The 27,683-nt window shown below is 46.7% G+C and overlaps 6 protein-coding genes and 2 non-coding genes across 8 annotated transcripts; 5 read left to right on the forward strand and 3 right to left on the reverse strand.

Annotated features, from left to right (window-relative positions):
• Positions 1 to 2,957: 2,957 nt before the first annotated feature.
• LOC123942393 (histone H2B type 1-K) lies at positions 2,958 to 3,371 on the reverse strand. The gene has a single exon (XM_046006302.1). The coding sequence runs from the start codon at positions 3,354 to 3,356 to the stop codon at positions 2,976 to 2,978; it is 381 nt and encodes a 126-aa protein (XP_045862258.1). The 5' UTR covers positions 3,357 to 3,371; the 3' UTR covers positions 2,958 to 2,975.
• A 295-nt stretch (positions 3,372 to 3,666) lies between these two features.
• Positions 3,667 to 4,094, forward strand: LOC123942373 (histone H2A type 1-B). Its single transcript, XM_046006278.1, has one exon. The coding sequence runs from the start codon at positions 3,682 to 3,684 to the stop codon at positions 4,072 to 4,074; it is 393 nt and encodes a 130-aa protein (XP_045862234.1). The 5' UTR covers positions 3,667 to 3,681; the 3' UTR covers positions 4,075 to 4,094.
• A 229-nt stretch (positions 4,095 to 4,323) lies between these two features.
• On the forward strand, positions 4,324 to 4,798 carry LOC123942261 (histone H3-5-like). The gene is given in 3 exon segments (XM_046006116.1): positions 4,324 to 4,334; positions 4,437 to 4,638; positions 4,640 to 4,798. Coding segments are annotated over 3 exon segments (372 nt in total).
• Positions 4,799 to 10,816: 6,018 nt separating this feature from the next.
• On the forward strand, positions 10,817 to 12,800 carry LOC123942400 (histone H4). Its single transcript, XM_046006310.1, has one exon. It carries the CDS (start codon positions 11,783 to 11,785, stop codon positions 12,092 to 12,094), a length of 312 nt encoding a protein of 103 aa, XP_045862266.1. The 5' UTR covers positions 10,817 to 11,782; the 3' UTR covers positions 12,095 to 12,800.
• Positions 12,801 to 14,250: 1,450 nt separating this feature from the next.
• Positions 14,251 to 14,768, reverse strand: LOC123942387 (histone H2B type 1-K). The gene has a single exon (XM_046006295.1). The coding sequence runs from the start codon at positions 14,751 to 14,753 to the stop codon at positions 14,373 to 14,375; it is 381 nt and encodes a 126-aa protein (XP_045862251.1). The 5' UTR covers positions 14,754 to 14,768; the 3' UTR covers positions 14,251 to 14,372.
• A 321-nt stretch (positions 14,769 to 15,089) lies between these two features.
• Positions 15,090 to 15,476, forward strand: LOC123942380 (histone H2A type 1-H-like). The gene has a single exon (XM_046006285.1). It carries the CDS (start codon positions 15,090 to 15,092, stop codon positions 15,474 to 15,476), a length of 387 nt encoding a protein of 128 aa, XP_045862241.1.
• Positions 15,477 to 21,247: 5,771 nt separating this feature from the next.
• TRNAH-GUG lies at positions 21,248 to 21,319 on the forward strand. Its single transcript has one exon. It is a non-coding gene; the product is annotated as a tRNA-His (tRNA).
• A 4,963-nt stretch (positions 21,320 to 26,282) lies between these two features.
• TRNAV-UAC lies at positions 26,283 to 26,355 on the reverse strand. Its single transcript has one exon. It is a non-coding gene; the product is annotated as a tRNA-Val (tRNA).
• Between the last annotated feature and the right edge of the window lie 1,328 nt (positions 26,356 to 27,683).

Raw genomic sequence — 27,683 nt, forward strand, 5'->3', positions numbered from 1 at the left:
AGACATATTAGGGAACATATTTTAACACTTTCATTATTCTGAATTAGGAACCAGAAGGAAAGAGAGAAGAAAAGAAGGTTTGAACCTAAAAACCTGACCTTGGGTGAGGTCAAGGTCAGACTTCAGTGGAAACAGACTTTTCAATCCCTTCTTCATTTTCAACTGATATTCACTAATATTCACTAATAATAGAACCTAGAAGTCACAATGTTGCAAAATAGCTTAAGAGAAAAGGCCTCGTCTAACGAGGTATAATGGAACACTCTTCTTCCAAGAAACATTTGTTTCTTGTTTTAAAAAGTCCTTCTTTCTAGTTATATTTTCCTATTTTATCTTCCAAAGGCCTTAGTGGTTTTCTATGTACATTTTGGATCTTCCCCCAACAACCATCCCATAACCAGTTGCCATGATCAATTTTTTTGAGCAGCCTATCTTTTCCTCACTAACCTGAAATCTCACCTCTCTCTTTTCTGAAGTTTCAAAAAAAATTAGATGTGATCCTTGGCTTCCTATCTGATTCACTTGGTCAATGTGTCCATCTCTCTGCAGTGCTCTGTAGTATTAGGTAAGTCTTTTATCGCTAAATCATATTCTTACTCTCATTGAGAGTTTCCTGGATTTTTAAAAATCACTTCACTCTTCAAATAAATGTTAGAATTAGCTTACAAATTCCAAAACTAACATTAGGATTTTGATTGGAATTATCTTGAAGAATTATACCAACTTTAGAAGAACTGACATCTCTATGCTATTTAATATTTCTTGTCCATGAACATATTACATCTTTTAATACCTTTAAATAAGAGTCTGATAGCATTGGATTTCTTAATCCTCCAATGCAGCTATTTGTGGTCATAGAAACATGCATATATATATATTTAATAATTTTTGAAAAAGTTTGTTGTTGGACAGAAACCCAGTTCATTTTTGTAAATTGAGAAATAATGACCAAAACCCAAAATTCACTCCTTTGCACATACTGCTTCTCCATAATGATGATGATTTGCCCATTTTGCATGTCTCAGTCATATTTTAAGAGCATGCAAAATCTTTTTAGTTATAGAAAATAGCTCATAATCCAGAATCCACTACTCTTCTCGTTCTACTGTGAGGCCATCTACATATTGTGTAACTTCTAGGGTTATATGGCACCAAGACACCCTAAATAAAATACTAAGGGAGAAGGAAAGAAAAACCAGTGATTAGATTAAATAGACAAATGTGTGAAATATCACAGGAGGAAATATGGGTAGACAGGACAGTTTTTCTCAACTCAGTTATCTAAAATCCATTTCACCAAGTAACTAATTCTTAAGAATTATTGAAACTTTATTCGTGTATTTATCAATTTTGTAATAACTTACATTCGTGTAGTTTAACTTGTATTTGAAGATTTCTGAGACTAAGTCGATTGGCTTTCAGTGTGTATTTTTTATGACAGCCTTTTAAAGAACACTCAGACTGTCTCTGTCCCATTGTCTGCCCATTCTCCTAAAAAGAGAAAGTGCAAGAGGGAAGAAGGAAAACAAAAACTTAAGACTGGGAAACAAAGGATTCCAAAGGCCTAAATCCAGACCTAAATCTTTACCACACATCTCTTAAGCCTGCTAATGAATCTAACTAAAGTTGCTTTAACTTTACCTAAAAAAATGAACCATTTTTGGTAAATCAATAGAATTTAATAGAGTCATCTCAGTGTCTACTGGCCAAGGCATTCCTCCTTTGAATACCAAAAACAAAAACAACAAAAAACACAAAAATCCAATAAACTGGACGGAGTGAGCCCTGAGATGCAAGGATGGAAAGTGAAGGTTGTTTGAGCTGATGATCAAATTCTGTACCTGAGGGACCTTTTCATTTCTGCCTCTCTGTTCTTTAACCAATGTGTTTTGGCAATGGTGGAAATTATAGCTACACGTTGTCACTTTTCAGGACCTATACGTCATCCAGCTTACCAAACTTACCAAACTCCTAGACACCACTTTCAATGAGGCTGCCATTCATGAAGTCTGCACTACACGCCGAGACTACTGAGTCCCACGGCCCTCTCTGCATTGCCTCACCTTTTCTCTATAATGTAGTGAAATGGGGGGAAATCGTGTTGTGAGATAGGAGGCATAAAGTATTCAGTAAGTTCATAGATAAGCTTGCTAGCAATGGCCTGAGAGTGAAACACACCAAATCTAGAATGAGCGTCTATCTCGGTGAAGTCCTGTATTTGCCTCATGAGGACAAAATGGATCCAAGAAGACTTGTCCTAGGATATGGGACACTTGGCAGTCTGTATCCGGAAATAAACCAAGGGCCCATCTGGGCCTGAAAATGACATCCGCCAAATTCCTTTCTGACGAAAATTCCGAGGAAAATTATAAACGTCATTCCCACAAGGATAGAACGCTCAAGTCGAGGACAATGGAAAGCAGCCCAGACCGCTGGAGAATGTTCCCCCCAAGGACTGCTGCGTGCCGGGCCGCAGGGGCTCTCCGCCAGGAATGGCCGCCGGTCTCCGCCCTGCTGGACCCGCGGGCGCGAACCAGCTACCGGCAGCCAATCGGGGCGCCAGGAGGGCGGGCGGCAAATTCAAACTGGCCGCGGCACCCTCGCGCCTAACGCTTTACTTCCGACAAACTGGGGAGTATTTGAATTTGCTTGATCTACCATTGTCACTTGATCCCGATGGTGATCAGAGCCAGTAGAAAAGGACCTCTTGATAACCCAAGGGACAGTGACAAAATCAGCTGTTACTTTGCACAAAGGAGTTGCAGACCTTTGGCAGGGCCTGGTAATGTTTTTGTCGTTTAGTTACCGGGACAAGAAAACTGTAACATTGTTTAGTGATTGCCGTATCTCTCAAACCTATTACTGCAAAATTCCAGGAGCGAGCACAAAATGGAAACAAGCGTCAGCTCTCTTTTTGAGAACATGGGTGGCTCTTAAAAGAGCCTTTAGATTTCAATTCGCAGCTAAGTCGCTGTTTACTTGGCGCTGGTGTACTTGGTGACGGCCTTGGTGCCCTCGGACACGGCGTGCTTGGCCAGCTCCCCGGGCAGCAGCAGGCGCACGGCCGTCTGGATCTCCCGGGACGTGATGGTCGAGCGCTTGTTGTAGTGCGCCAGGCGGGACGCCTCGCCCGCGATGCGCTCGAAGATGTCGTTGACGAACGAGTTCATGATGCCCATGGCCTTGGACGAGATGCCGGTGTCGGGGTGCACCTGCTTCAGCACCTTGTACACGTACACCGAGTAGCTCTCCTTGCGGCTGCGTTTGCGCTTCTTGCCGTCCTTCTTCTGCGCCTTGGTCACCGCCTTTTTGGAGCCCTTCTTCGGGGCCGGCGCCGACTTGGCTGGCTCGGGCATGACTCGGAAAAGTTCAGTCCTCCGGGAAGCAAGAAATGATACGAGGAAAGCGGAACCGACCCCATTTATATAGAAGCCCTTATGCAAATGAGGTGTAAATTACAGTCCTGTGTCTGATTGGTGGCCATTCAAGGCAACGTCAGAAGTTAGTGCTGCCCAATCAGAATGCAAGAATCCCAAAGTTGCTATTTTCATTGGTTAAAATGAAGCTGCAATCTCTACCAATGAGACATTTTCTTTCTCAAGCCCAATAAGGGTTATAAAAAGTGCTACCCTTACGCTTGTATTTTGGCGACTTATTGCAGTGCAAAAGTTTAAGATTAGGATGTCGGGCCGCGGGAAGCAGGGTGGCAAGGCGCGCGCCAAGGCCAAGACGCGCTCGTCGCGGGCGGGTCTGCAGTTCCCGGTGGGCCGCGTGCACCGCCTGCTCCGCAAGGGCAACTACTCGGAGCGGGTCGGGGCCGGCGCGCCCGTGTACCTGGCGGCCGTGCTCGAGTACCTGACGGCCGAGATCCTGGAGCTGGCGGGCAACGCGGCGCGCGACAACAAGAAGACGCGCATCATCCCGCGCCACCTGCAGCTGGCCATCCGCAACGACGAGGAGCTCAACAAGCTGCTGGGCCGCGTCACCATCGCGCAGGGCGGCGTGCTGCCCAACATCCAGGCCGTGCTGCTGCCCAAGAAGACCGAGAGCCACCACAAGGCCAAGGGCAAGTAGAAGACTGGCAGAGTGCGCAACCCAAATCTCTTGTCTAAACCCAAAGGCTCTTTTCAGGGCCGCCTATATTTTCTGGAAAAGAGCTTTAACATTTTCTATGCTAAGTGGGCAGAGAAGGTGAAACCTAGAAAAGCGGAGTGTCCGCCAACTTCTGTTCCGGGTTGAAAGCCCCCCTCTCTGTCTAGTCCAAAACTGTCATGTACGATAGATTTTGTCGCGTTTGAGATTTGCAGTAATTGTAAATACCTCATGGGTATTTCGTCTAATTGTTTGCGTAGTTAGTGTGCGTCCACAGGCAGCTATTAGCTTTTGTAAGTTGACATTTTTGGTGCACATCAGCTTCTCTGAGTTTAATGGGCCAGTGGCGTGAAGAAGCCGCACTGCTACCGGCCCGGCACGGTGGCCCTGCGCGAGATCCGGCGCTACCAGAAGTCCACCGAGCTGCTGATCCGCAAGCTGCCGTTCCAGCGGCTGGTGCGCGAGATCGCGCAGGACTTCAAGACCGACCTGCGCTTCCAGAGCTCGGCCGTCATGGCGCTGCAGGAGGCGTGCGAGGCCTACCTGGGGGGGGCTCTTCGAGGACACCAACCTCTGCGCCATCCACGCCAAGCGTCACCATCATGCTCGAGGACACCCGGGTCCCCTACAAGTTAATGGAGGCCCTCATTACAGGATAGCGCCCTCCCATCCAAAGGCTGTCAGGAGCCACACCGATGTTTCCTAACAGTACACATGCTCTGAAGCACGGCCCCCCATCACCTTCCATGTTGCCAAATGAATAAAACACTAGGATTACATTGGTAGGTAGGACACCATTCTGGAGCCCGAGAAAACTTTCTCACATCTGGGATGAACCTAAAATCTTCAGGGTTGTTGCCTCGGTAATTTCTGTCGCACCTTAACATTTAAGGGAAGTTTCCCGGAACTAGTGCAATTGAAATGTGAAATGTTGCTAATCCCGCAGGCTGTTCTGCCTTCCAGACTCACAGGAACGAGTGGAGTCGGGAAAATACTACAGAGAAGTCTGATGTGGTTTGACCAAGGGCTGCTTAGGAATGAAGTACAGTGTGTGGTGAGTTTCTGACAACCCCTGGCCCCTCTGAGCGGGCAGGGTTAGGGATGGAGGAAGGTCCCTTGACGAGCATCACACTTAAGCTTTGTTGCTGTTAGGGAATAAGGAAATAAGGAAAACCACTGCCAACTGGTTTTACTGCCCAGGATACAGAATCTTGCCTCCTACTCTCTGTTCACTGAACTCTAAAAACTGATGTCATCTCAAAGAGGGGAGAGGGGAGCGGAAAGCGTTCTTAGTTTTTTTTCTTCAGTGTCTTGGCTGCCCAGTGACATTTATGGAAATCCTTCTCAGAATAATATCTGAGGTGCATAAAATGCAAACATTACAAAAAACGTATCCCATTAGTTACTGATGTATTTTTAATAAAAATAAATTCGATAGGACTGACATGTGCCTAACTAGCGAACACGTTAACATGATACATGCTTGATGAGCCTAACGACTGCCATCACTAATCAGACGAGTAAATAACGGTTCAAGGTAATTTGGCAATTGTTATGAGAAAATGGGATTATCTGCGATTTCCACTGGGTGACAAGTACTGAGGTTTGTGGCCTAAATTCATTGTGAAGAGCAGTCAGGTAAATTATGTTTCCCCATCCCAACTCATGCAGTTTCTCCTCACTACCACGCACCCCCCACCATGCACTGACAATTTTTATCCTTGGAGATATTGTGGCGTATATTGACTCCAGCTTAAAAACCCTTGTTGTAAAATTTGATTGACCTACCCGTGACTTTTCAGCCTAATTATAATTTATCCCTGAAATCACCCCTTCCTATCTGGGATTTAACAAAGTCTATTAATATGTCATACTAATATTCATACCCTTGTCCCTATTTCTTGTACTTAAAACATAGCTCTTTTTTTTTTAAAGTAAACTACTTCTAGTCCAACTTTTTGGAATAAAAATCAACACTGATGACGGTATCTAACAATGAGAGGCACTCAGGTGCTCTCCCTCCCATAGTAAGATATTTGACTTTTCAATGGGCTTTTTAGAAGCTGTGTGACCCAAATGATTTTACTCATTATTCAGGTTCTGTCCTAAAGTATGTCTTCCAATTTTAGGGAAAGAAAAATGATTTTCCTCTACTCTTTTGAGTGTTTGGCTGCGATCTCTGTAATAAAAGACAGTTTTCCCAAGAGAAAAACACAGAGACTTTTATTAACATTGCTAAAGAACAAAAATTCAACTGAGTACATTTAAAGGTCAAATTAGTTTTATTCAATGATTGACAGAGCAGGTAGTATCCCACCAGCAACAGAAAGGCGTTCTGGGGAGCTATAGAAAAGAAAAAGGCTTTTAAAGGTGGAAAGGTGGCAGAAAAAGGAACCTATTAGCAGCTAAGAATGCATTGTTTCAGGCAAAGTCATCCTCCTAAAGGGGCGGGCCTATTGGGTGGATTATCTCACTAGCAGACTAGGTTAATTGCACTTGGCTAAAGGTTACATTCCTGGGTGGCGCCGGGATTCCAGGGGAATGAGATTGTGACTAGATTAGGTATTAAATCTTGGTTTGCTGATGTGGGGTTTACTCAAGTGACTCCATGTGGGGCTTGCAGTCTCCTTTCTACCATGTGTACCTCGTGTACAAATGGGAGCCACATTGCAGACAACCAGGAACCCCAAGGTGCCTTAAAAATACCGTTTAAATACTGTCTTCCACTTGTCAGGGACGAAGAATTCCTGTCCCCTTCATGGGTCCTTCCAGCTGCACTAAGAATCCAACTGACATGAGAAAGATTAACAGGAGAAAAGTCTAATTTAATAGCATGTGTACAGGGAATCCACACAGACCGGGAAATTCAAAGACAGGCAAAAGAAGGCTTGTATCTCATTCTGAACTAAGACGGCGTCTGAGATTTCGGAGGGAAGGGATGACCTTCATGAGGCAGTAAGAAGGGCAGGTGTTCCGTAATTAGATACTTGCCCCGCCATAGAGATGGGTCCCTCAGAAAATGTTTACCTCTGTTAATAATCCTCTTCTGGGAATGACCCCAATTTCGATTTTTCTATGTACCTATGGGATATGTCCCCCAGTAATGGGTCCGTGATTAAAGGAGCGAGACTGATAGAAGGCGAAGGTCAAGCAAAGCTTTATTCTGCGCCAAGCATCAAGAATCAGACCGAACGTTTGGGGCTCCACCTCTTACAAGAGAGGGCGACCCCTCTCAGTTTCACAGACTAGCTTATAAGGGCAAAGGCCATGTGGTTGGGCCTGGCGATGCACAGGTGGCCAATGAGATTGTAACACACAGAGGAAACTCCAAAGTCATGTTAGGTCACACATAAGTGACCAACTGAATTACAATTTGCCCTATAGTAGACATTTGACCTAGCAAATCACCTTGGTCAGAACTGGGGCCCAAAAGGCTCCCAAAGGGCGGGGCCCAACTCCTTGGTAGATAGGGAGACAGTATGCAACCCCCCACTGATCGGATGTCTCCACCTGGCCTGACCCACCCTTGTATCTGGGCTTTGTTACCTGGGGCTGGTTTCCGGGACTTGATTTTAAGTAAGTACGGTGGGGGAAGGGACGCAGGGACAGTTTAAGGGTTAAACAACAAGGTTTTTGTTTAACAGACGGATGGGGATGGAAGCGCTCTGGCTAAATAGGGCCTCACAGGGAGGGACAAAATTTTCTCTCGAGCCCACAGGGTCTTTATTGTCTTCAGCTCAGAATAATTTTGGCAAAAAGACCCATCTTTGGGGCTTCTTGCCCTAGGCCCTTATAAGGCCCACAAAAGGTGAGGGGAAGTTAGTTATGGGAAGGTTACCAGGAAAACAAGAATCAAGTTTATTAGGCAGATTTAAGTTGGGGCCCTCTCCACTGATAAAGGTCTAAAGCTGCCTAATGATGTTGCTGGATGAGCTGGGAGACCTGGGCCCTGAGGTCTGGACCCAACCCATATCAAAGATGTCGCTGAAGGCTCTTCGTCTCCTCACGAGAAAGAATTCAAGGGCAGACGCAACACAGTGTATGAGGGGTACACGCAGGAAAGTTTATTGAAGCAAGAGAACACTCGGGGTGTGAGAGAGCATGGTGAGCTCAAGAGGGAGAACTGTGCATCCTGGGGTTAGGGCTTCTGTCTTCCACGGACAGTTGTTAACCAACGGGCAGAATAGTCATTACTTGGGGCCGGAAGTAGGTCTCTTCACCGCCTCAGGGGTTTCCGGTCGTGGCACCGCCATCTTGGGCTTGCCTGGTGGGGTCCAGCTTCTGGCGGATGCTGCCGGGACCCGCCCCTGACCTTCCGCACAGCAGGCGGTGGCCTCCTCCTGGCTGGCCTCCAGGCATCCCATTAGAGCCTAAACTAACTGCCTACCCAGACACTGGGATTAACCTTTGTCCTTCCTGGTAGAGAGGGAAGGAGGGACAGCTTTGTAAATCTACTTCCTGCTTTTAGGCAAATAAGCGGGAAGACAGAGCGTTTCTTCTCTCTGCTTCATCTCAAATGCCTTCAGCTCAGAATCAATCTTATTATGTCAGGGTGGAATATTTTGGGGTGGCCTATTAAGCTATCTTTTAGTACCTAATGCAAATATTTGTATTTATTAGTACAGTATTAGGTCTGTATTAATTTTAAAAACCTGAAATCTGCATTGTATTTCTAAACGATACACAGAATATTTCTAAACAAAAGTTTTAAACAAAGGAAAGCTGTCTCTTTACAATATTTTTAAGGCTTTTTCTTCCCTAATGCTCTGGGTTAATGTAATTAAGCACTTTTTCTACTATTTGTAGATATTCATATATCCGTTACAGACAAGTTGAATGATCTACTCATTTCAAGTTCCATAGGCTTGATGAGGACTTTTTATAATAGTGCTGTTGGGTCCCCAATATTGGGTCCGTGATTAAAGGAGCGAGACATACAAAGCGAAAGTCAAGCAAAGCTTTATTTCGCGCCAAGCATCTAGAATTAAACCGACCATCAAACAGAAAGGTCAAGGCCACGCCTTACAGAGAGGACGACCCCTCCCTGCTTTCCAGACTAACCTTTATGGAGCAAAGGCCTTGTGGTTCGGCCTGGCCACACACAGGTGGCTAACTGAATTACAATTCACCCCACAGTAGCCATGGAAACTAGCCCATCACCTTGGTAGCTAGGAGACAGTATGCGCCCCCACTGATTGAATGTCTCCACCTGGCCTGACCCACCCTTGTACTTGGACTTTGTTACGTGGGACTGGTTTCCAGGACTTGTTTTTAAGTTCCCCTGGGTTGGGGGGGCAAAGTCAATTTAAGTTTTACAATAAAATGGCAGTTCAACCGGGATGGGGCTTCTCTGGCTGAATAGGCCCTTACATAAGGGAAAAAAAAAATCAATGTTTTTTTAAGATTTTATTTATTTATTTGACAAAGAGAGACATAGTGAGAGAGAGAGAGCTCAAGCAGGGGGAGTGGGAGAGGGAGAAAGCAGGCTTCCCTCGGAGCAGGGAGCCTGATGCGGGGCTCCATCCCAGGACCCTGGAATCATTACGTGAGCTGAAGGCAGACCCCTAAAGACTGAGCCACCCAGGTGCCCCAAGAAAACGATTTTATTGTTCAATAAGCATAAAGCCAGAATACTAGGCTCATCACTGGCAATCTTCTAAAGAGATGGCAAAGACAAAGGAAGCTCACTTTTTTAGAGCTAATCGGATACAACCCTTTACATCAGGTAGGATTTGCAATGTAATCTCAGATACCAGCTGAAGTTAAATTTCCTTTTCAAGAAACTGCCAAATACTGTTCTCTTTGATGATTACATTTCAAAATAAAGGAGTCAAAGATCCTTGAGGAAAGTTCCTGAGTTAAGAGGCTGGCGGAAGATTTATTTAGCCATCAGAAGGATTTACATACATTTAGAAAGGATAGAGAAAAATTCTGAAAGAGAAAAAGGTAATAGAGGGACCTTCAGAGAAAAGTCAGTCTCTTATCTTCCATTTGTATTTGCCCTTAAACTAACCTATGCTATCCCTCCCCTCTATTAAAATATACTGATTTTGCCTCCCACTATCTGAATCAGTTTTGTTTCTTCAAGTGTTTGGCAAGTTTCCTTTTATTGCAACATAAATGCGGGGAAAAATCTCAATATTTTAATGACATTTAGAAATTCTTTTTATTTATTTTATGAAATGTAAAGGGAATACTTGGGAAATACTGTAATGCGACATCTCTAAAGAAAGACATTGAAATAAAGGATAGCAAGAAAGTAATTGGATAACAAGGCGATTCCGTGCTAATGCTGAAAATAGTGACTAAAACTTCTCAGAATTTAAGCAATATTGTATATGTATTTATACTATATATTTAACTAAGTGTATCATTGTATTTATATTTGTTTATTATATATTTAACTAAGTATATAATATTAAGTATATTCTTTTAATAAAGAATTTCCTAGGGGTGTCTGGGTGGCTCAGTCAGTTAAGCTGCTGCCTTCAGCTCAGGTCATAATCCTGGGGTCCTGGGATTGAGCCCCATCAGTGGGGAGTCTGCTTCCTCCTCTATCTGCTGCTCCCCTTGCTTGTGCTCCTTCTCTCTCTGACCAACAAATAAATAAAATCTCAAAAAAATAATAAATAAATATTTTCTTAGAAAGAACAAAGTATACTTTCTTTTCCCTGAATTTGAAATTTCTACTTGTTTGTTTGACAAATTAATTGCTCTTATACTTAATGAAAGTTTTAGAAAATTTTTTTAATTTATATTTATCTAGGAAAAAAAAAACCACTACTGAGATACACTGAAAGACCTAATCTGATGGAGAGATTCAGTATTTTTCAGGTTAGGAGGACACAATATTCCAAAGCTAATAAATTTACCATAATAAATGTACAGCCAAATACTAAGATATTTTTCAATGTTTCAAATAATTATAATACTTCAGCAGTACACACAGACTGATCAACAGAACAGTGAAAATTCAAGAAATAATTTTAAATGAACTATTCCATATATAAATAATTAATTTCCTCAAACCAGTGGAGAAAATGTATGTTATACTGATTAGCCAGCCGGTTAACTTTTTTAAAAAATTAATGCTCTATACAAGAAACCAGGTCTGGATTATTATAGTTTAAAAATGTTTTTTAAATGGTTCTATCATTACGAGTAAAATATAATAGGAACTGTTGTTGAAAAGGAAAATTGGTATCCCTTTGGCAGTGGAAGAGAATTTAACCATATCCCTGGAAGATCTTTAAATTCTCTATTCTATTAGCACATCGAGTTCCACTTCTAGGAAGTTAGTGTTTGGAACATATTCCCCCCCCCCTTAACAAGGAGAAAACCTTTACAAAATGGTATAATCTTATGCAAATACTGTTAGTAAAAGAAAATGCATGCATGTATGAGCAGATAACAGCAATTTTATTCTTTTTCAAACGTATCCTCTACAGTGTTAAAGTTGTGTTGCTTCACGAGTATGGGACAAGAGAAAAGAAACAAAGAGCCTTAGGTCTTGAGGCTACAGTCGGTGAACAAAAGCGAGCACCCTGGCAGCTCCTTTCCTGATCCCCTCCTCCAACCCAGAGGGACTTCCCGCCACAGCTCTTCCGGTTTTCACTCCGGTCCGCAGAGGCTACCGATAAAAAGGAGCTGCGCGGCCTGGAGACAATTTTGTGCTTTCACTCTTATCGAGATGTCAGGTCGTGGCAAGGGCGGGAAGGGTCTGGGCAAGGGGGGCGCCAAGCGCCACCGCAAGGTGCTGCGCGACAACATCCAGGGCATCACCAAGCCCGCCATCCGGCGGCTGGCCCGGCGCGGCGGCGTCAAGCGCATCTCCGGCCTCATCTACGAGGAGACCCGCGGGGTGCTCAAGGTCTTCCTGGAGAACGTGATCCGCGACGCCGTCACCTACACGGAGCACGCCAAGCGCAAGACGGTCACGGCCATGGACGTGGTCTACGCGCTCAAGCGCCAGGGCCGCACCCTCTACGGCTTTGGGGGCTAAAGACCAAAGTAAAGTAACCTTGGATTTTTGTTACTCATGAAAAAGGCCCTTTTTAGGGCCCCCAAGTTTTCCCTGGAAGAGCTTTAGTGCTTGGCTACAAACAGGTCGTTTCGGTAGAGCTGCTGTGTAAGTATACCGCTGCTCACTAGGTTACTTCTTAATGCCGTCAAAGTGACCGGACGCCCAGGTACCCTGAATCCCTGCTGACCAACCTTTTTTCGCTCTGACAGGAATCGCATGTAATCTGGATCATTAGTCTAACCAAGTTTCAAGATTCTAGAGGTCTTAGATCTAAAGAACCATACCCAACGCTAATTTTGAGTTTAGACCTTAATGTCAGTTAAGAGAGTAAGCAAAACGGTGAGACCCACACATCGGGAACCTTAGTCCCGCAGAGTCCTAGCGAGGGTCTTGAAAATGTATCCCTCCTCTACACTGTAGAACCTAGACTTACGTATGCATCTCTATGCTGGAAATTTAAATTGCTGTATTTCCCATTACAAACCACACTACTATGGGCGTTGTACACACAGCTGTACCCTTCTCTGGTTGCAGATGGGGGAAGGGGGGCATTACTTGGTAAGGAGGTCTGCATATTCAACATGAAACGAGCGACTTGCATTCTGGGGTTGTTTTTGGTTTATACCTCCATACTCCACAAGTACTTACTGAGTAATTTTTTGCGTTTCTCTGATTATAATAAAGTTACTCAGTTTCTTACAAAGCTTTTTGGCTATTTTGGAGTCACGTTTAACAATGTTGGGTTTATAGTTTTAGTAGTTTTTGCAAATACCGTCTGTTCACATAAGGGTTATTTCCCTCTCCCTTAATTCGCCAAAGACTGCAGGCATAAGTAGGCCAAAAAATTGAGGCTGCTTATCTCATTATTTGGGTTGGAGAGTAAGGCTTTTCTGAAATTACTGGTAACAGACTGGTCTTCCTATTTTCTTAATAAGCGATGATCGATTAACCAAAAGCCTAAAATTTGCAAGGCACTGTAATAGACAAAGGTAGAGTGAAAGAGAAGAAACCATGCCTATAATAATTAATTCGAATTTGTGTTAAATGTTTTCCACGGATTCTCATGTAATAATCTTGAGATAGGTTTTATATGAACCTGACAGCCATCAACCAAGTCACAAATGTTGTATTCTACAACCCAGACCTGTTAATATTTTTAACCACTCTCTGGGTAGCTAGAGAAGCCATCACAGAGAGTGGGTTGCAGTCCTGGTCCTTCCTATGGTGCAGAACTGAGGAAGAGTTTCCGGACAGGTCCAAGATGTGCCTCTGACTAGCCCAATCTGATCCAATTATTCCAGTTTCTTCTACGGTAGGTCTGACTGTGGGCCTGAGAAAGTCACTTGTTCTCTCTCTGTTCACACAGATTTCGTACTGGAGAGCACCGAATTTAGCAGCTGAAATAACGAAGTTCAGATCAGTGTTCTTGTACAAATAGGCAAACAATTGCATAGACTTTACTTTGCTCAAATTCTCAGAGGCACAGGTTTCCACTTGTTACTTATGTGCCTTGTTTTTCCCCATTATGCCATCTACCACTTACTAGCTCTCTAGCTCTATGTATGACAAACTAGTAAACTAGCCGCGTTATCTTTTTTGTGAGCTCCAATATTCCATTTCTTTAGTCGGGAGAAAAGCTGTTAATCTTTTCCTTGTAGTCCCCTCCCCCGCCCATGGTCGGCCAAGGTCCAGATCCCGTGTGGGCTGGAGAGACCAACTTTGTAAAGCTTGAGAGCAACGCTCCGTCAATTTAATGCACCTTCCGCCATTAGCAACCGCCTGGGACATGAGATGGCTGCTGAGCGACAAGGCAGACTTTGGTTAATCGCTAGGAACTAAACTTACTAATACATAAACGCAAATTAGAACTGCAACGGAGAAAGGCCACAAGACCCAGGCAGTTAGGATTTAAACAGGAAGCCACTCTCACACACACCCAAAGGATCCACTTTCGCGCCAGAGACGGGAATTCTTTTGTGCTCACACACAGCACACACTTGCCTTAACGTCCGTTAAGGGTCCTGTTTACAACACACGGCGACACACACTCCGCGCGGCACATCCGGTTCCTTCCAGCCAAAGGCAGTTAACGAGCACAGAGCGCGATACTCAGCCATGAAACCCGCATACCGCCTCGGGGTAACTGCCTGGAACTGAAAACTCGATCCCGGCCGGGTATTTGCAGCTCTCTTACCGACAACTTAGTGGCTCTGAAAAGAGCCTTTGGGTTAAGTTTAAATATTCTTACTTGGCGGGTTTACTTGGCGCTGGTGTACTTGGTGACGGCCTTGGTGCCCTCGGACACGGCGTGCTTGGCCAGCTCCCCGGGCAGCAGCAGGCGCACGGCCGTCTGGATCTCCCGGGACGTGATGGTCGAGCGCTTGTTGTAGTGCGCCAGGCGGGACGCCTCGCCCGCGATGCGCTCGAAGATGTCGTTGACGAACGAGTTCATGATGCCCATGGCCTTGGACGAGATGCCGGTGTCGGGGTGCACCTGCTTCAGCACCTTGTACACGTACACCGAGTAGCTCTCCTTGCGGCTGCGTTTGCGCTTCTTGCCGTCCTTCTTCTGCGCCTTGGTTACCGCCTTCTTGGAGCCCTTCTTCGGGGCCGGAGCGGACTTGGCAGGCTCTGGCATGATCCGGAAAAGACGCCAAAAACGCTCAAGCTAAAGATAAAAAAATGAAAAAAGAATGTGAGCCCAGTGCGACTAGTCCTTTTTATACAGAAACTGTATGCAAATAAGGTGTAAATTACAGTCCTGTGCCTGATTGGTGGCCATTCAAGGCAACGTCAGAAGTTAGTGCTGCCCAATCAGAACGCAGGGATCCCAGAGCTGCACTTCCATTGGTTAAGATGAAGCTGCAATCTTGACCAATGAGAAACCTTCTTTTTCGCGCTCAACTGGGGTTATAAAGGGCGCTCGGGCTGTGCTTTAGTCTCGGCAGTTTGTTCTAGTGTGCTTGAGGTCGCTATGTCTGGACGCGGGAAGCAGGGTGGCAAGGCGCGCGCCAAGGCCAAGACGCGCTCGTCGCGGGCGGGTCTGCAGTTCCCGGTGGGCCGCGTGCACCGCCTGCTCCGCAAGGGCAACTACTCGGAGCGGGTCGGGGCCGGCGCGCCCGTGTACCTGGCGGCCGTGCTCGAGTACCTGACGGCCGAGATCCTGGAGCTGGCGGGCAACGCGGCGCGCGACAACAAGAAGACGCGCATCATCCCGCGCCACCTGCAGTTGGCCATCCGCAACGACGAGGAGCTCAACAAGCTGCTGGGCCGCGTCACCATCGCGCAGGGCGGCGTGCTGCCCAACATCCAGGCCGTGCTGCTGCCCAAGAAGACCGAGAGCCACCACAAGACCAAATAAGGAAGAACGAGGTTAGGGACATTGAAAACCAAAGGCTCTTTTCAGAGCCACCTACCACTTCAAAGAAAAAGCTGCTACACTTGACCTGTAGTTTTGTTTTGTGGGGGGTGAGTAATACTGTCAAGTGTTCTAGGAGGAGCAACCCGACTGGTAATCCTAGATGTAGTTTGATTTACAGAAAAGCTAATAGGTTCAGGAACGTTTGCTCTATAGTTAGAAAAGAAACCAAACGGGCAACTCCCTGAGCCCATTTTAAGGAGGGTCATACCAACTACTGGTTTTTGGCGGCTGAAAGTAAAGCTAGAATGCATTGACTATTGTCCCAGGATAAGAATTATTTTCAGTACAGTATAGTTCTCGGAAAAGACAGCCTGACTTAAGTGGTCCATCCAACTACAATTTTCACCAGATGTGGGGATTGTTAGTGGTCATTTCCATTTTCTTTGATTTCATTTTGAAGAGAGTCTGATATTGATTAAAGACACAGAACATACAGAATCCCACATTAGTAAATCCTTCGTCCTATATCTTTGGGACACATGTATTTGCTTAATTCACTCATCTCAGGACACAACAGTGGTTGCAATCTACAATATCTGCCTCTGGGAGCTACTTCCAGGCAGGGGAGACAAACACAATAGGTAAGGTGATAAGTGTCCTATGAAGAAAAGAGAAGCTACAGAGCCTAATGGGGACTCCTACTTTAGATAAAGGATAACTGATCAGAGACCTACATAAATCAAAAGGAGAGATGAGCCAGGTAGGTAGGAGGGGAAGAGAATTCCAAGTAGAGGGAACTGAAAATGCGAAGGCCTTAAGACAGAAAGCGTGTGGGTGAAGGCTTGGATGGGAAAGCGGGAGGTGGGGAACACAATATAGGACTTTGTAGGGTGTGTAAATGAATGTGTATGAGTGATCAGAAGCAATAGCACTCCTGAGCTCTGAGGTAATAAATTGGATAATACAAAACAGCTAGATGTGGAAATCTATGGACTCCAACCCAATTAAAAAACCAAAAAAAAAAAAAAAAGTACCAAAAGTAAAATTAACTTTATCATGTGGCTCACAAACAAAGATTTAGGAGCACACACTTCAATACACACAGATTTATTTGCTACTGAATGGGAGAAAATTTCCTCTGTCCGAGTTCTTCTAGCAGGTCTAAGAATTAAATTGACATGAAACAGATTAACAGGAGAAAAAAAGTTTTATTATATGCATGGGGAGGTCCAGTAATGAAATTGACACCTGAAAGAATGATCAAAGCAGGCAGTTTTTATACCTTTTAGACGAGAAAAAAAAAATTGTGAGGATTTGACAGGATAAAGAAAACATGTTTGGGAGCCTGAATTAGTTAAGATTTCTAATTAAAAGTTGAGTTGAAATAGATTAGTAAAGAAGTAACAAAGTTTGTTTCTACAGCTTTCTTGGCTCTCAATTTCGGATGTCTTTTACATCTCAGTCCTAGGAGAGTGACTTGAATAGAGATTTATTTCCTGCTTTCAGTGTGATGTCCTTGAGTCTGCTGTTTCCCGAGTAGCTCCCATTCAAGATAATCACAGTGCCATTGTGATACACTTTAGGACAGCCTGCCCTGGGCCCCTACACTACTCCTAGTCTTTGTGTGCAGAAGCCCTATTGAATAAAACAAGAGTAAAATGCAGGAGACCCAGGAAAAAGATTATGGTAGCCTAGCCACACAGGTCATGTCCTCTGGGAGCAGATGCCCAGATGGAGTTTGGGACACAAAATGTGATTAGGGGCCAACAGGTGTAAACGGAGGAAGAGGAACAAGAATGGGACAGAAGAGGATGGCAGACTGTGCTACAAGGCAGACAAACGTGGGAGCTCTGACACCTGGGTTGCCTACCAGTGATGCCCCATGCCAGGCAAAAACTCCCCTGGGCCAGTCTTTATAGCCCCACTTTGCTCTGTCGGGACTGTGGGCTGCCATGGACAAGGGTGTGACCTGGAGTGGGGCAAAGCGGGAGGTTGCTCAGCGGCTGCCCGGCGCTAGACCAGTCACTCTGCAACTGGGCTGCAAGTCATTCCTGGCAGGGGGACGGCGGGAGGGGGGGTGTGCGGGGAGACTCTGGACATTTTTATGCCTCTGACATACATTAACATGAATATAAGTATAAAAGTTATGTCAATGATGGTATTTGAAAAACTTACTTTTCAGCATATATAGCTAGTATTAACTACTTTCATTGGGGAATTCAAAAGGGATGTGTTTTCTTTTTAGAGAAATGAGAAAATCTACAGACTTTCTGAAAATCTTTAGTAAGGTTATAGACTCCTGTAAGAATCTTAGATGTTTCCATCCTTGCAAATGGAAGGTGACATAAAACAATTGTAAGGACTACGAGAGGAGCTTCCTTCCACTGGCCTGCTCTCCTTTCTCCAGATTCAACAAATCACTTCACGTATCCACTACTGGGAAAGAATCCAGCTTTGCAGCATTAGGTGAAAGCTCCGAAATGAATAGTTGAGTCCCAGACGACAGGAGAGGGAGCCATTAAAGAGAGGTTTTAAGGGTAGAATCCCCATGATGAGATCTGAGATTAGCACTCTTATAAGAAGAAACCAGAATACCTTCCCTTGCCCGCCGCCCCCCCGCCCCCAGCCCACAAACAAATCACGGGAGCACACGGGGAGATGGGGACCCCTACAAGCCAGGAGACAGGTCCTGAGCAGACACTGAATCTGACGGCACCTTGGTCTTGTACTTCCCAGACTCCAGAACTGTGAGAAATAACTGAGTGGCTGGGTGAACTGTGGAGATCCTGGGACATAGGGCCTCGACTCAGCCAGACCCAAAGGAGTCCACGAAGGTTCTCTTTCTTGTGCTGAGGAGGAGTTCAAGGACAGACAGGTACACAGGGGACACGTGACAGAAGCCGGAAATTTATCAAAGCGAAAAGTTACACTCTCGAGATATGAGAGCAGGCGGCTCAAGAGGGGAAGAGAGAGCTGTGTCCCCAGGGACTGGGTTTCTGTCTTTTTTGATCAGTTGTTAACGAAGAGGCAGAATAGTCATTAGTTGGGGCCGGAAGCAGGGTCTCCTCATTGCCTCAGGGGTTTCCGGTTGTGGCGCCGCCATCTTGGGCCTCCCTGGTGGGATCCGGCTTCTCACCGGTGCTGCTCTCAGACCTGCTTTTCACCTGCCCCTGACCTTCGGCTGTGGCCTCCTCCTTGCTGGCCTCCTCCTTGCTGGCCTCCAGGCATCCACTTAAAGCCTCACTATCTACTTTAACATTTGTTATTGAAGCCATCCAGCCTATGGTACTTGTCATACCCTCCAACTGAGTAGGACAAGAAAGTGCAATGTTATTTCTTTAATCCGAATCTCAATTTGTAAGAGATAAATCTATAAATCAGGGTATTATCTACCCCAACACACAGCCCACACATAACTGCCTTCTCTTAACTATCTGGTCTTATATACTTTGGTCTAAAGTGAGCAAAACTTGGGTGAGGTTGTTAAAAAGAAGATGTTGGAAGATTTTAGCAGGAGTATCACTATCAGATTTGCACTAACAAATACAAAATGAGAAAGCATAAAACTAGACTTAATTATTCAAGTAATGTTCACGGTAGCAGATTCCTGAAAATGGGGACCATAGTTAATACATGCTTTTTCCCCACGTTCCATTCCTTACCCCCTCATCTTCGTACCTATTACTAGATGGAGCTGTTGTAATGCATTGGGGATAAGGAACAATTGTAAGGTCAAATCTAATATTGAATATCAAATCAAATATTTATACCCCAAAGTAACTACATGATTCAGATAATTAATAAGGATAAAATGTCAGAAATGCATGTGGCTATGGATAATGAGGACGCTTGACTAAGGACAAAAGAATATACTTTATACCAGGCTGACATCTTTGACAGGGCTTCACCTACCAGGGAACCTCAGTCTCAGGTGTGCTATTCTAAGCACCTGATAGGAGTTTTGACTATTTACAGGAATGCCTGACTGATATCTAGATCCACAACTGGCCATGAATATATGAATTTAAGATCTCAAGCCTTCCTTGGAATAATACGAAGGAAAATACCAAAAGAACTCTGAGGGTAAAATTGCTTGTGCAAATGAATATTATTTGACCTATCCGAAGCCAGCCTTCTTTTCATGGTAGAATTGCTAAACTCATTGATATTTTTGTGGAGAGATTATTGCATCTCCTACTTTGTTTGCCCAAAAAGTTTACGAATTAATAAAATTATCCAACCAGAACTAGAAAGCATTGTCAGGGATCAGCCTGTCAGATTTGGTCCGGTACCACTACTGAATAAATCAGGAGGCTCCCCGAACATACTAGTCAGTCTCCAACATATCCTTTCAGTAGATCAGTTTACGTAAAGAGATAATATTAAAGTTTTTCCATCTCTCTCCCTGGGGGAAGGTGTACGGTGCTACAGTGGTCATTTTGCCCCACTCCACCCTCAAGAACTAACCCAGCACTGTTGTCCGAAGCACCTAGAAATCACAGTGAGCTGCCCCTCTTTCCCCCGTGAATCAGGTAGGGCAGTGTGGTGGTACCTGGCTTCCGCATCCGATCAAGCCTGCTGTAATCTACTCTTTGTCTCTTACTACCCAACCAGCGTTTGCACCAAGTGGAGAGAAGTAGAAACTTTAAGTTTGCAGAAAAGATCAAGAATTCAGCTGCAGACATATTCGATCTGAAACGTCTATGAGACATCCAGGGAAGAGGAGGGTCCAACCAAGAGGCTGAACATCACCTTTGGAGCTGGGGGTAGAGGTCTTGGCTGAAACCCCAGAGTGTGGGTACAACCAGATCTAATCCCCCAAGGAAGTGAGAGAAGGTAGAGAATGAGACCGAGATTTGAGTACTTGGAAACGGAAGCATGAAGCATTTTGGCTCTGCCGAGAAGCTTTATCTGGACAGCTGTCCAGGTACTTCTGAGCTCCCTTGCTTGCATTTCCTATGTATCCTCAAAATGCCGCAGGCGGCCCTAACCCGGGTATCCCCGTCCACACACAATAAAACCAGGCTTCTGTGCTTGACCGCCCGCTGCTGAGAGACGTTGCTTTCATAAAGCGTGGAATTGCATCTGTGCCCATAATTCATTCTGCGGCCAAGCGATATTCTCACAGAACCTACTAAAAGTGGGGTTGCGGGGGCGGGGGGGGGGGGGGACGTCCCGTGGAGCTTCCAGGCCACACGAGCAGCCCGCGCTCCTCTCCCGGATCCGGCCGCCCGAGAAGGCCCGAGAGAGAGAGGCCCCGAGGCGGCTGGAGCCCGGGCGGGCAGCGCGGGCTGCGGGCTGAGGCTGGCCCGGCCTCCCGGCCTCCAGGCCTCCGGCAGGTGCGCGCCTCGGGACCCGGGGACCCCCGCGAGGGGCAGGACGGCGCGCCAAGCTGACCCGTCTGGCCCCAGATGGGACCCGGGCAGGTTCCCCTCGCGGCCGCGCCTCTGCAACCGGGGACCAGGGGTCGGAGGCCGAAGCATTTGGAAACGCGGCGCGGGTGGGAGCGGCCGGGAGGGCGGTGGGTTTGTGCGGGGTCGAAGCCCAGGCGGGGACCCCCGGGGTCGGACAGGTCCATGCGGACAAACTCACTTCTCCGCTTGGGTTTGCTCGCCCGCAGGGCAGTCCTGGGCGGCGGCGGAGGACGCGGCAGCCCCCCGGGGGGCAGCTCCGGGAAAGGCCGCAGGACCCGCAGGCGGCTTCCGAGCGCCGCGGCAGGTGCTCCTGAGCGGGAGGCCGGCAGGCCCGCGGCGGGCGGCTCCCGGTGGCGCGCCGTGATCGTATAGTGGTTAGTACTCTGCGTTGTGGCCGCAGCAACCTCGGTTCGAATCCGAGTCACGGCAGGGCTCGCGGGCTCCGCGGCGCGACCCCCTTTTTCCAGCGCGCGTCTCCGGAACCCGAGGTGCCCTTCACCCCCTGCCCCGCCTCTGGCGTGCGTCTCTCTGTTTTGGGGCTTCTCCCCCCAACCACTCCCAAGTCCCACAGCCTTGGGGACGCCGGCTGGAAGTCCCAAGAAGAAACTGAGGCAATAAAAATAAACCTGGGAATCTTTTCCTTTTAACCGCGAGGGAGTGCCCGCCCGGGTTGATTGTGGCGATCTTTCCCAGCGCACGAAGGCCTGATTCTGCATCGCACGTGCCAGGTTCGTGGCGGGGCCAGGGAGGAGAAATTGTGAACCTCTGGAGAAAATGGGGAGAACTTTGGGGGGAAAATATTATGGCTCGGAAGCCTATCTAAGCTCTTCAGCTTCCGGAGCTGTTTAGAAAGGGGTAGGTGGACCGGGAAAGGTGGTGTGGCGAGACCCCGCCTTGCGGATTTTGAAGGCTCCGCAAATACTGTCTTCTGTCTTCTTTCTCATATTTTTAGCAACTTATTAAGAAATTTCAGCATGAAGATCAATCTCCAAAAGGCTTCCCTTCTGTAGGCTGGACTAGCCCCCATCCCTTCCCCGGTGGTCTGACACAGATTCTGAAACTCGCCCCCCGCAAACCTTCAGAGACCTTGAGCCTGGGCCGAAGTGTCTTATCCTTTGGACGTCATCCCTCTGCTGGCCCTAGAGGTTTCACTCCACTCATCGTGTTGTCCGTGGTCACGGGTATCACCTTTCATGTGTGTCCTTTCTCCTCCGTGTTCCATGGGCAAGGACAGGAATCAAGTACGTATTGACCCAGAAGGACCAGTTCCCGTTGATTCTTTTGCCACCAGTGAACAAGGAAAGTCTAATTTAGAACAGAGAGAAACCCCTGAATCTTGGAGTTCTCTAGAACACATTTCCTTCTGCTCTTACTGGCCTGAGGAGCAGAAGGAAGTCAGAGACTACCGCCCAGAGCCTACCTCTTCGTAAGAGGGTTAGGATCCTAAATCTGGCACCGAATTCACCTATAGCGACCCGTGAGTGATGGACTGAGGCAGACCAGCACTCTGGATTTGCTCAAAAAGGAGAGAGCTCGCTTGGCATGTACCCAGTGGTACTCGGCGCCAAGCACATGTCTATATTTCATATATATTGTGCAGCTTGGAATAAGCATCAGCAAATCTGGTATAAACTGAGCAGGGGAATTACATGAGAAAAACTTTGCATTTTCTAGGTGTCCTTTTATGAATGCACGAAGAGCGGTCTGGGAGCCTCCTGCACAAGCTGCCAGTGACCTTTGCCGAGAGAACGGTGCCCTCCTCTGTGGAACTCGTGATCTGGTTTCTACACTTCTCTGTGCCTCATCATCATCATGTCTCTGGGGATGTTAATGAGAATTACCACTTTTTGCAGCTGTTCTAAGACTTAAGGGCCTAAAATGCATAATGGCACTAGCTCACGGGGGCACAAACCAGAAACACGATCCAATAAGCCATTATTGTTATTGTTAAAACGAATAAGAAATCGCATTGCTACTTCTATGGAAGAAGTCTCCATGCAGCGGTGAGGTTGTAAACATGGGCACAAAACTAGCATCTTTTTTAAATGACTGCCATCTTGGGCTGTTTTGATGGTGACGTGCTCATTCCCACCATGGCTGGCAGAGTTTTGCCCATCCTCAGGACTAAGGCTTATTGCAGGATTTCAGCTAGTCTGTTTATGAAGCTGATCGTGGCCGAAATGTTTGCCATAATAGGCTATCAATGTGGGGAAGGCACAGAGAGAGGCCTTGGAGAAGGGCAGATCGTAAAAAGAATGGCCACAAGTCAGAGAATCAGGAAAAGGACAGATTTACGTTCAAGGAACTTTCTTTTAATATGAGCAGAAATCCAGAGAGAACAGGCCAAGCCAGGGGCCTGGGGGACTCATTTCTCCCCAGCGCCGCCATCTGTCTATACTCGGACCACACTTTAATCTCCTTTACACCAGCATGACTGCTCCTATTCTGGAAAGCTTTTCAACAGGAGAAACGAGGGGCTTTTCCTCCAGGACCTCACAAAGAACCTCAGTCGAGAAAGCTTGAGAAGTGGGAATGGGTGCTGGTCTGGGGGTAAGCCAGGAGGCGAGCAGAAGCTCCCAGCAATGGGCAATGGGAATCAAGCCGTCCTTCACTTGGTTAAGGAATAAAACTTGGATCTTAACCTCCAGGGGCCTCCAGAAGCATTCTTACTGCTCGGTGTCCTCCAGCCTCCTTAGTCTTCCCTCCGAGTGTGAGGCCCAGGGCAGACTCCTATGGGCAGAGGCTGGAAAAGGAGCAGGTCAGGTACAGCAGTCTTAACGAGAAGAGACAGAAATTGTGACTCATGTGGTTTCTGCCTCACAGCTCTTGGTAGACCTGTGGCTGAGGGTTTCTGGCAGTTCTCCTCCACTGCTTTCACCAAAATATCTAAAATCTTTGCTTTTCACCTTTTAGCCTGTGATCTACCAATAATTCATTTTTATGTATAAAGTATGGCTTTTGTTCCCAAATATGGATAATTGAGTCCGCAACACTTCAAGTTAATAGTTGACCTTGCTCTCTGCCCTGCCCTGCCACCTCGGTCAGACACGAGGGTTTCGTTATTTGCTTTGGTCTATATTGTGCCATCCATTCTGTTTCGCGGGTTTAGTTACACACATCTGCAAAAATGCCACATAGATTCGCTGTTATCCTTTGCGGCCCCTGTGATACTTACAAGAGAAAGCAGTTCTACCATCTTTTTCTTCTGTTTAAACATGACTTAGCTTGCCAAAGCTCTCTAGTCCTTCCCGGTATCAGAATCTGTTGGAATTCTGATTGAACCCTCACTTAATATATATTACAATTATAAAGAAACTTTGCATGTTTATTTTATAAAGCTCTTGCTCTCAGTAGTACGGTGTATCTCTCTGTTTACTTGAGCAGTTTCTGGCCTTCCCATAACATTTTATAACTCTTCCTGCATAAATATTATACATAATTTGTCAGACTGTTCCTTAGGTAAGTTTTTCAAGCCTTATTTTCTGTAGTGTTCAGAATTAAAATTATGAAGAGTGGCTAGCAAATGTGTTAAACTCATTTATTGATCTTAAACACTTACCGATTCTCTGTTTTCTCTGTAGATACCGTATCTTCTGCATCTAACAGTTCCTTATTTATTCCTTTTCCTTCCTTATCTACTCCCTCCCAGTTGTAAATCTTCCTCAGACTACGAACGCTCCTCCCACTTGGAGTGAGTAATGTTTTTATCAGCACAGTTTTCAGCAGATCTTATCATTTCAGCCCCAAATTCATCCCCCAGTTATGGATATTTCATTTGGGGCTGTCTACCCGCATCCGAGGTGCTCTCCACTTCTCACCTCCTCGAATTCATCTTCCCCAGATGTTCCTGACCTCGGACAATCTGGCTCCCTCGGAGCTGTGAACACACCAGGCTCCCGTCACCTTGGCCTCTCCGTTGCTCCTCTCCTGTGCTGCATTTTTAGCTCGTACTTTCTGTGTCTCCGGTATCCCTACCTCTCAACTGACATTTCATTTTTTACAGAGATCCCGGGGAAGAGGGTACTACAGGTAAATCATACAAGGCAATGTACATCTGAAAATGTCTCTCTTTTACGTTCCTACTCGATGGATACTCGGGTTTCCCAGAGAACCTAGGGCGGTTCAGCTGCTTTAAGATTGGAAACCACTGCTTTGTTGTCTTCTAGCTTCTGGTGTCAACCTCGACAAGTCCAGGCTATTCTGCTAACTGATCCTTTTTGTGACTTGTGTTTCTCTCCCCTCTCTGGAAGACTTTATGTTCTTTCCTGTTTCCTCAGTAGTCAAGGATCAGACTATTTTTCCCCATTTGACTGAATATTCAGTAATCCCCGACTGCCTAGAAATTTTCGTGTGTTTGTTTTTAGGATTCTGATATGTACCTGATTTTTTGAGGTTTGTCTTCCTTGCATTTTCCCTATTACTTACTTTAGAAGTAGTGTTATTTAGCTATTACACATCCTCGTCTTTTCCTCCACTATAATTTTTTTCTCCCTTTCAGCACTGTTTTTGCTTGATGTTCCAGAATACCACACATTTTCCGATCTGCTTGTTGAATTTTTCATTTCTGATCATGTGTTTTTTGTTTTACAGAAGTCTCTTTCCTTGTGTAGAGAGATACACCTGTTGCTTCCCTCTTCAATGCTCCGTCCCACCTCTCTGAGTACATCAGTTTATTCTCAGCCTTGTTCCATCCACGTAGCCCTTATCCTTCAAGTTGCTTTTTGTTCCTGTGGTTTTAGTGCCTTTCTGTCATATAGTCTTCAAATCTGTGACAATTCTGACTTTTCTATTCCTAGCTAAGATCAAGATACTGGAAAGGTGACTGGCAGCTCGGACCCGTTGATGGCACGCGTGTCCCGGGAGGGGGCGGGGAGTGGCATTGAAGTGGGCCGGGAAGGCTCAGTGTGTGTTGGCCCGGTTTCCGGCGCAGAACCGCAGCCCCTGGCCGCGTGCAGCGCCCCCAGGCCGGGCACCTGGGCTGGGTCCCGACCCCAGGCCCAGGCTGCACCTGCTAACCCTTACCCAATTCCCTCGCCCGGGTGGACAATCGTAGGAAATCCTGCAGGTGAGGCGCTCGCTCTCTCGGTGAGCAGATCTGCTTCTGGAGCCCGCAGGCTTCCCCGTGACCCTCGGGGCGACTGGACGTGGCAGGAGCAAGACAATTTTTCTGCGACGATCTGATGCTCCGTTCCTGCCGCTGAGCGGCGCAGGAAGGTGCGTCTCCCGAACGATCCGTAAGTCTGTGCTTCTATCAGCACTCCCAGAAAGCCTTTACTTGGGAAAAAAAAAAGAGAGAGAGAGAGAGAGAGAAGAAAAAGCACTGAAAATAAAACCCAAAACAAACCCGCTGTTTGCCTTCGAGCCGGAGAAGAAAAGGGAGCGCTGCCGTCACTGGTTCCACTGGGGATCGAACCCAGGACCTTCTGCGTGTAAAGCAGACGTGATAACCACTACACTATGGAACCGCAAGCTGACAAGTTGCTGCCTGGCCCCAGATACAAAAGCTTCTGGACAAACACGTCGAAAACTGTTTCTAAGTACCCAGTTGAGGAACAGGTGACTCTATTCAAACACGGGGAATCCTTAACTGCGTCCCGGGCGCGTCTCCCTGGCGCAGCGGCTGGAAAGAGCCTCCAGTAAAGCCATCTGCGAGCGCGCGAGAAAAACTTCGGTAAAACCGCGTTCGCGACGCGTGTCCCCTTCGGAGCGCTCCCCGACTGCCCCATACTCACCCCTTCTTTCCCAGGCCGGGTGTTTGGGGGCGCCTCCCGCGTGCCACCCCGTGCAGATGCTGCGGGTTAAAACCCCGCGGGTGCGCACTTTACACCGGAAGTCCCGGCGAAGCCGCGGCGCGGACGCATCTTTAGGTCCCGGACACCACACGCCGAGTGAGCAGCACTGTCCTGGGCTCCCTTTATTTGCCACTGGGTCAGAGCTGGGGTTCAGCTCAGGATATTTACGCATCAGGATGGGACACAAATACGTGTTTTCAACTCTTGGGGTTCAGAGCATGCCACCCCCAAAATATGCGTCTCTGGCATATTGATAATTTTGAGTTAAAGGCACTCAAAAACCAGCAGGTGGAAGAAAGCACTCTGGACCCTCCTTTTTCTTCCTGAAAGCAGCGGGTAGAGTACCCCGTGGAAGGAGCCCCTCCCTGCCCCAGGAGGAAGGAAGGCTTCTTATCGCCAGAGCCGGGCCTCTGGGCGGGGAGAAAACTAACCCTCATCTTCCCAGTCACTTGTCCACAGTTAACTGCCCTCCCCCCACACACACCCCTTTGTCTTGTCAATGGTTTCACCCCATTGGCTCGACCTACTATGTAGGCAGGGAGCTCTAACTGCTTCTTTGAGCCTTTGTTTATCCTGTGAGGGCCTCCCATCTATGTAAAAATTACTTAATGAAATGTCTGTGTGTTTCTCCTATTAATCTGTTTGATGTCCGTTTAATTCTTAGGCCTAGCCAGAAATGCTAAAAACGTAGAGGAGAAATTTTACCTCCTTTACACAATCTCTCTCTCTTCCTTCCTCGGGCACCGTATGTGTCTGACCATCTCCTTCAAACTCTGGGCCCCGCTCTCCGGAGCCTTAGTGAAGAGTGAGGAGCCTTTTGAAAGTCAAGTCACTGGTGAGTACCACTAGGCCCAGGAGGTCATGGGCCACATAACCCTTTTGTGTCACCCAAGGTCTTCTCACTTTACATTTTAGCTTAGGATAAAATTCCAGTAGACTTAGAAACGGATGAACTTGGGCAGTTATGCCAAATCCATGGTGGGCTAAGACCATGGTAGAAA

This window comes from Meles meles, chromosome 5 (assembly GCF_922984935.1).
Source record: "Meles meles chromosome 5, mMelMel3.1 paternal haplotype, whole genome shotgun sequence".
Classification (NCBI taxonomy): Eukaryota; Metazoa; Chordata; class Mammalia; order Carnivora; family Mustelidae; genus Meles; species Meles meles.

Coding starts and splice junctions, on each gene's coding strand:
- LOC123942393 (XM_046006302.1), bottom strand. CDS start 3,356: ATGCCCGAGCCAGCCAAGTCGGCGCCGGCCCCGAAGAAGGGCTCCAAA.
- LOC123942380 (XM_046006285.1), top strand. CDS start 15,090: ATGTCTGGACGCGGGAAGCAGGGTGGCAAGGCGCGCGCCAAGGCCAAG.
- LOC123942373 (XM_046006278.1), top strand. CDS start 3,682: ATGTCGGGCCGCGGGAAGCAGGGTGGCAAGGCGCGCGCCAAGGCCAAG.
- LOC123942387 (XM_046006295.1), bottom strand. CDS start 14,753: ATGCCAGAGCCTGCCAAGTCCGCTCCGGCCCCGAAGAAGGGCTCCAAG.
- LOC123942400 (XM_046006310.1), top strand. CDS start 11,783: ATGTCAGGTCGTGGCAAGGGCGGGAAGGGTCTGGGCAAGGGGGGCGCC.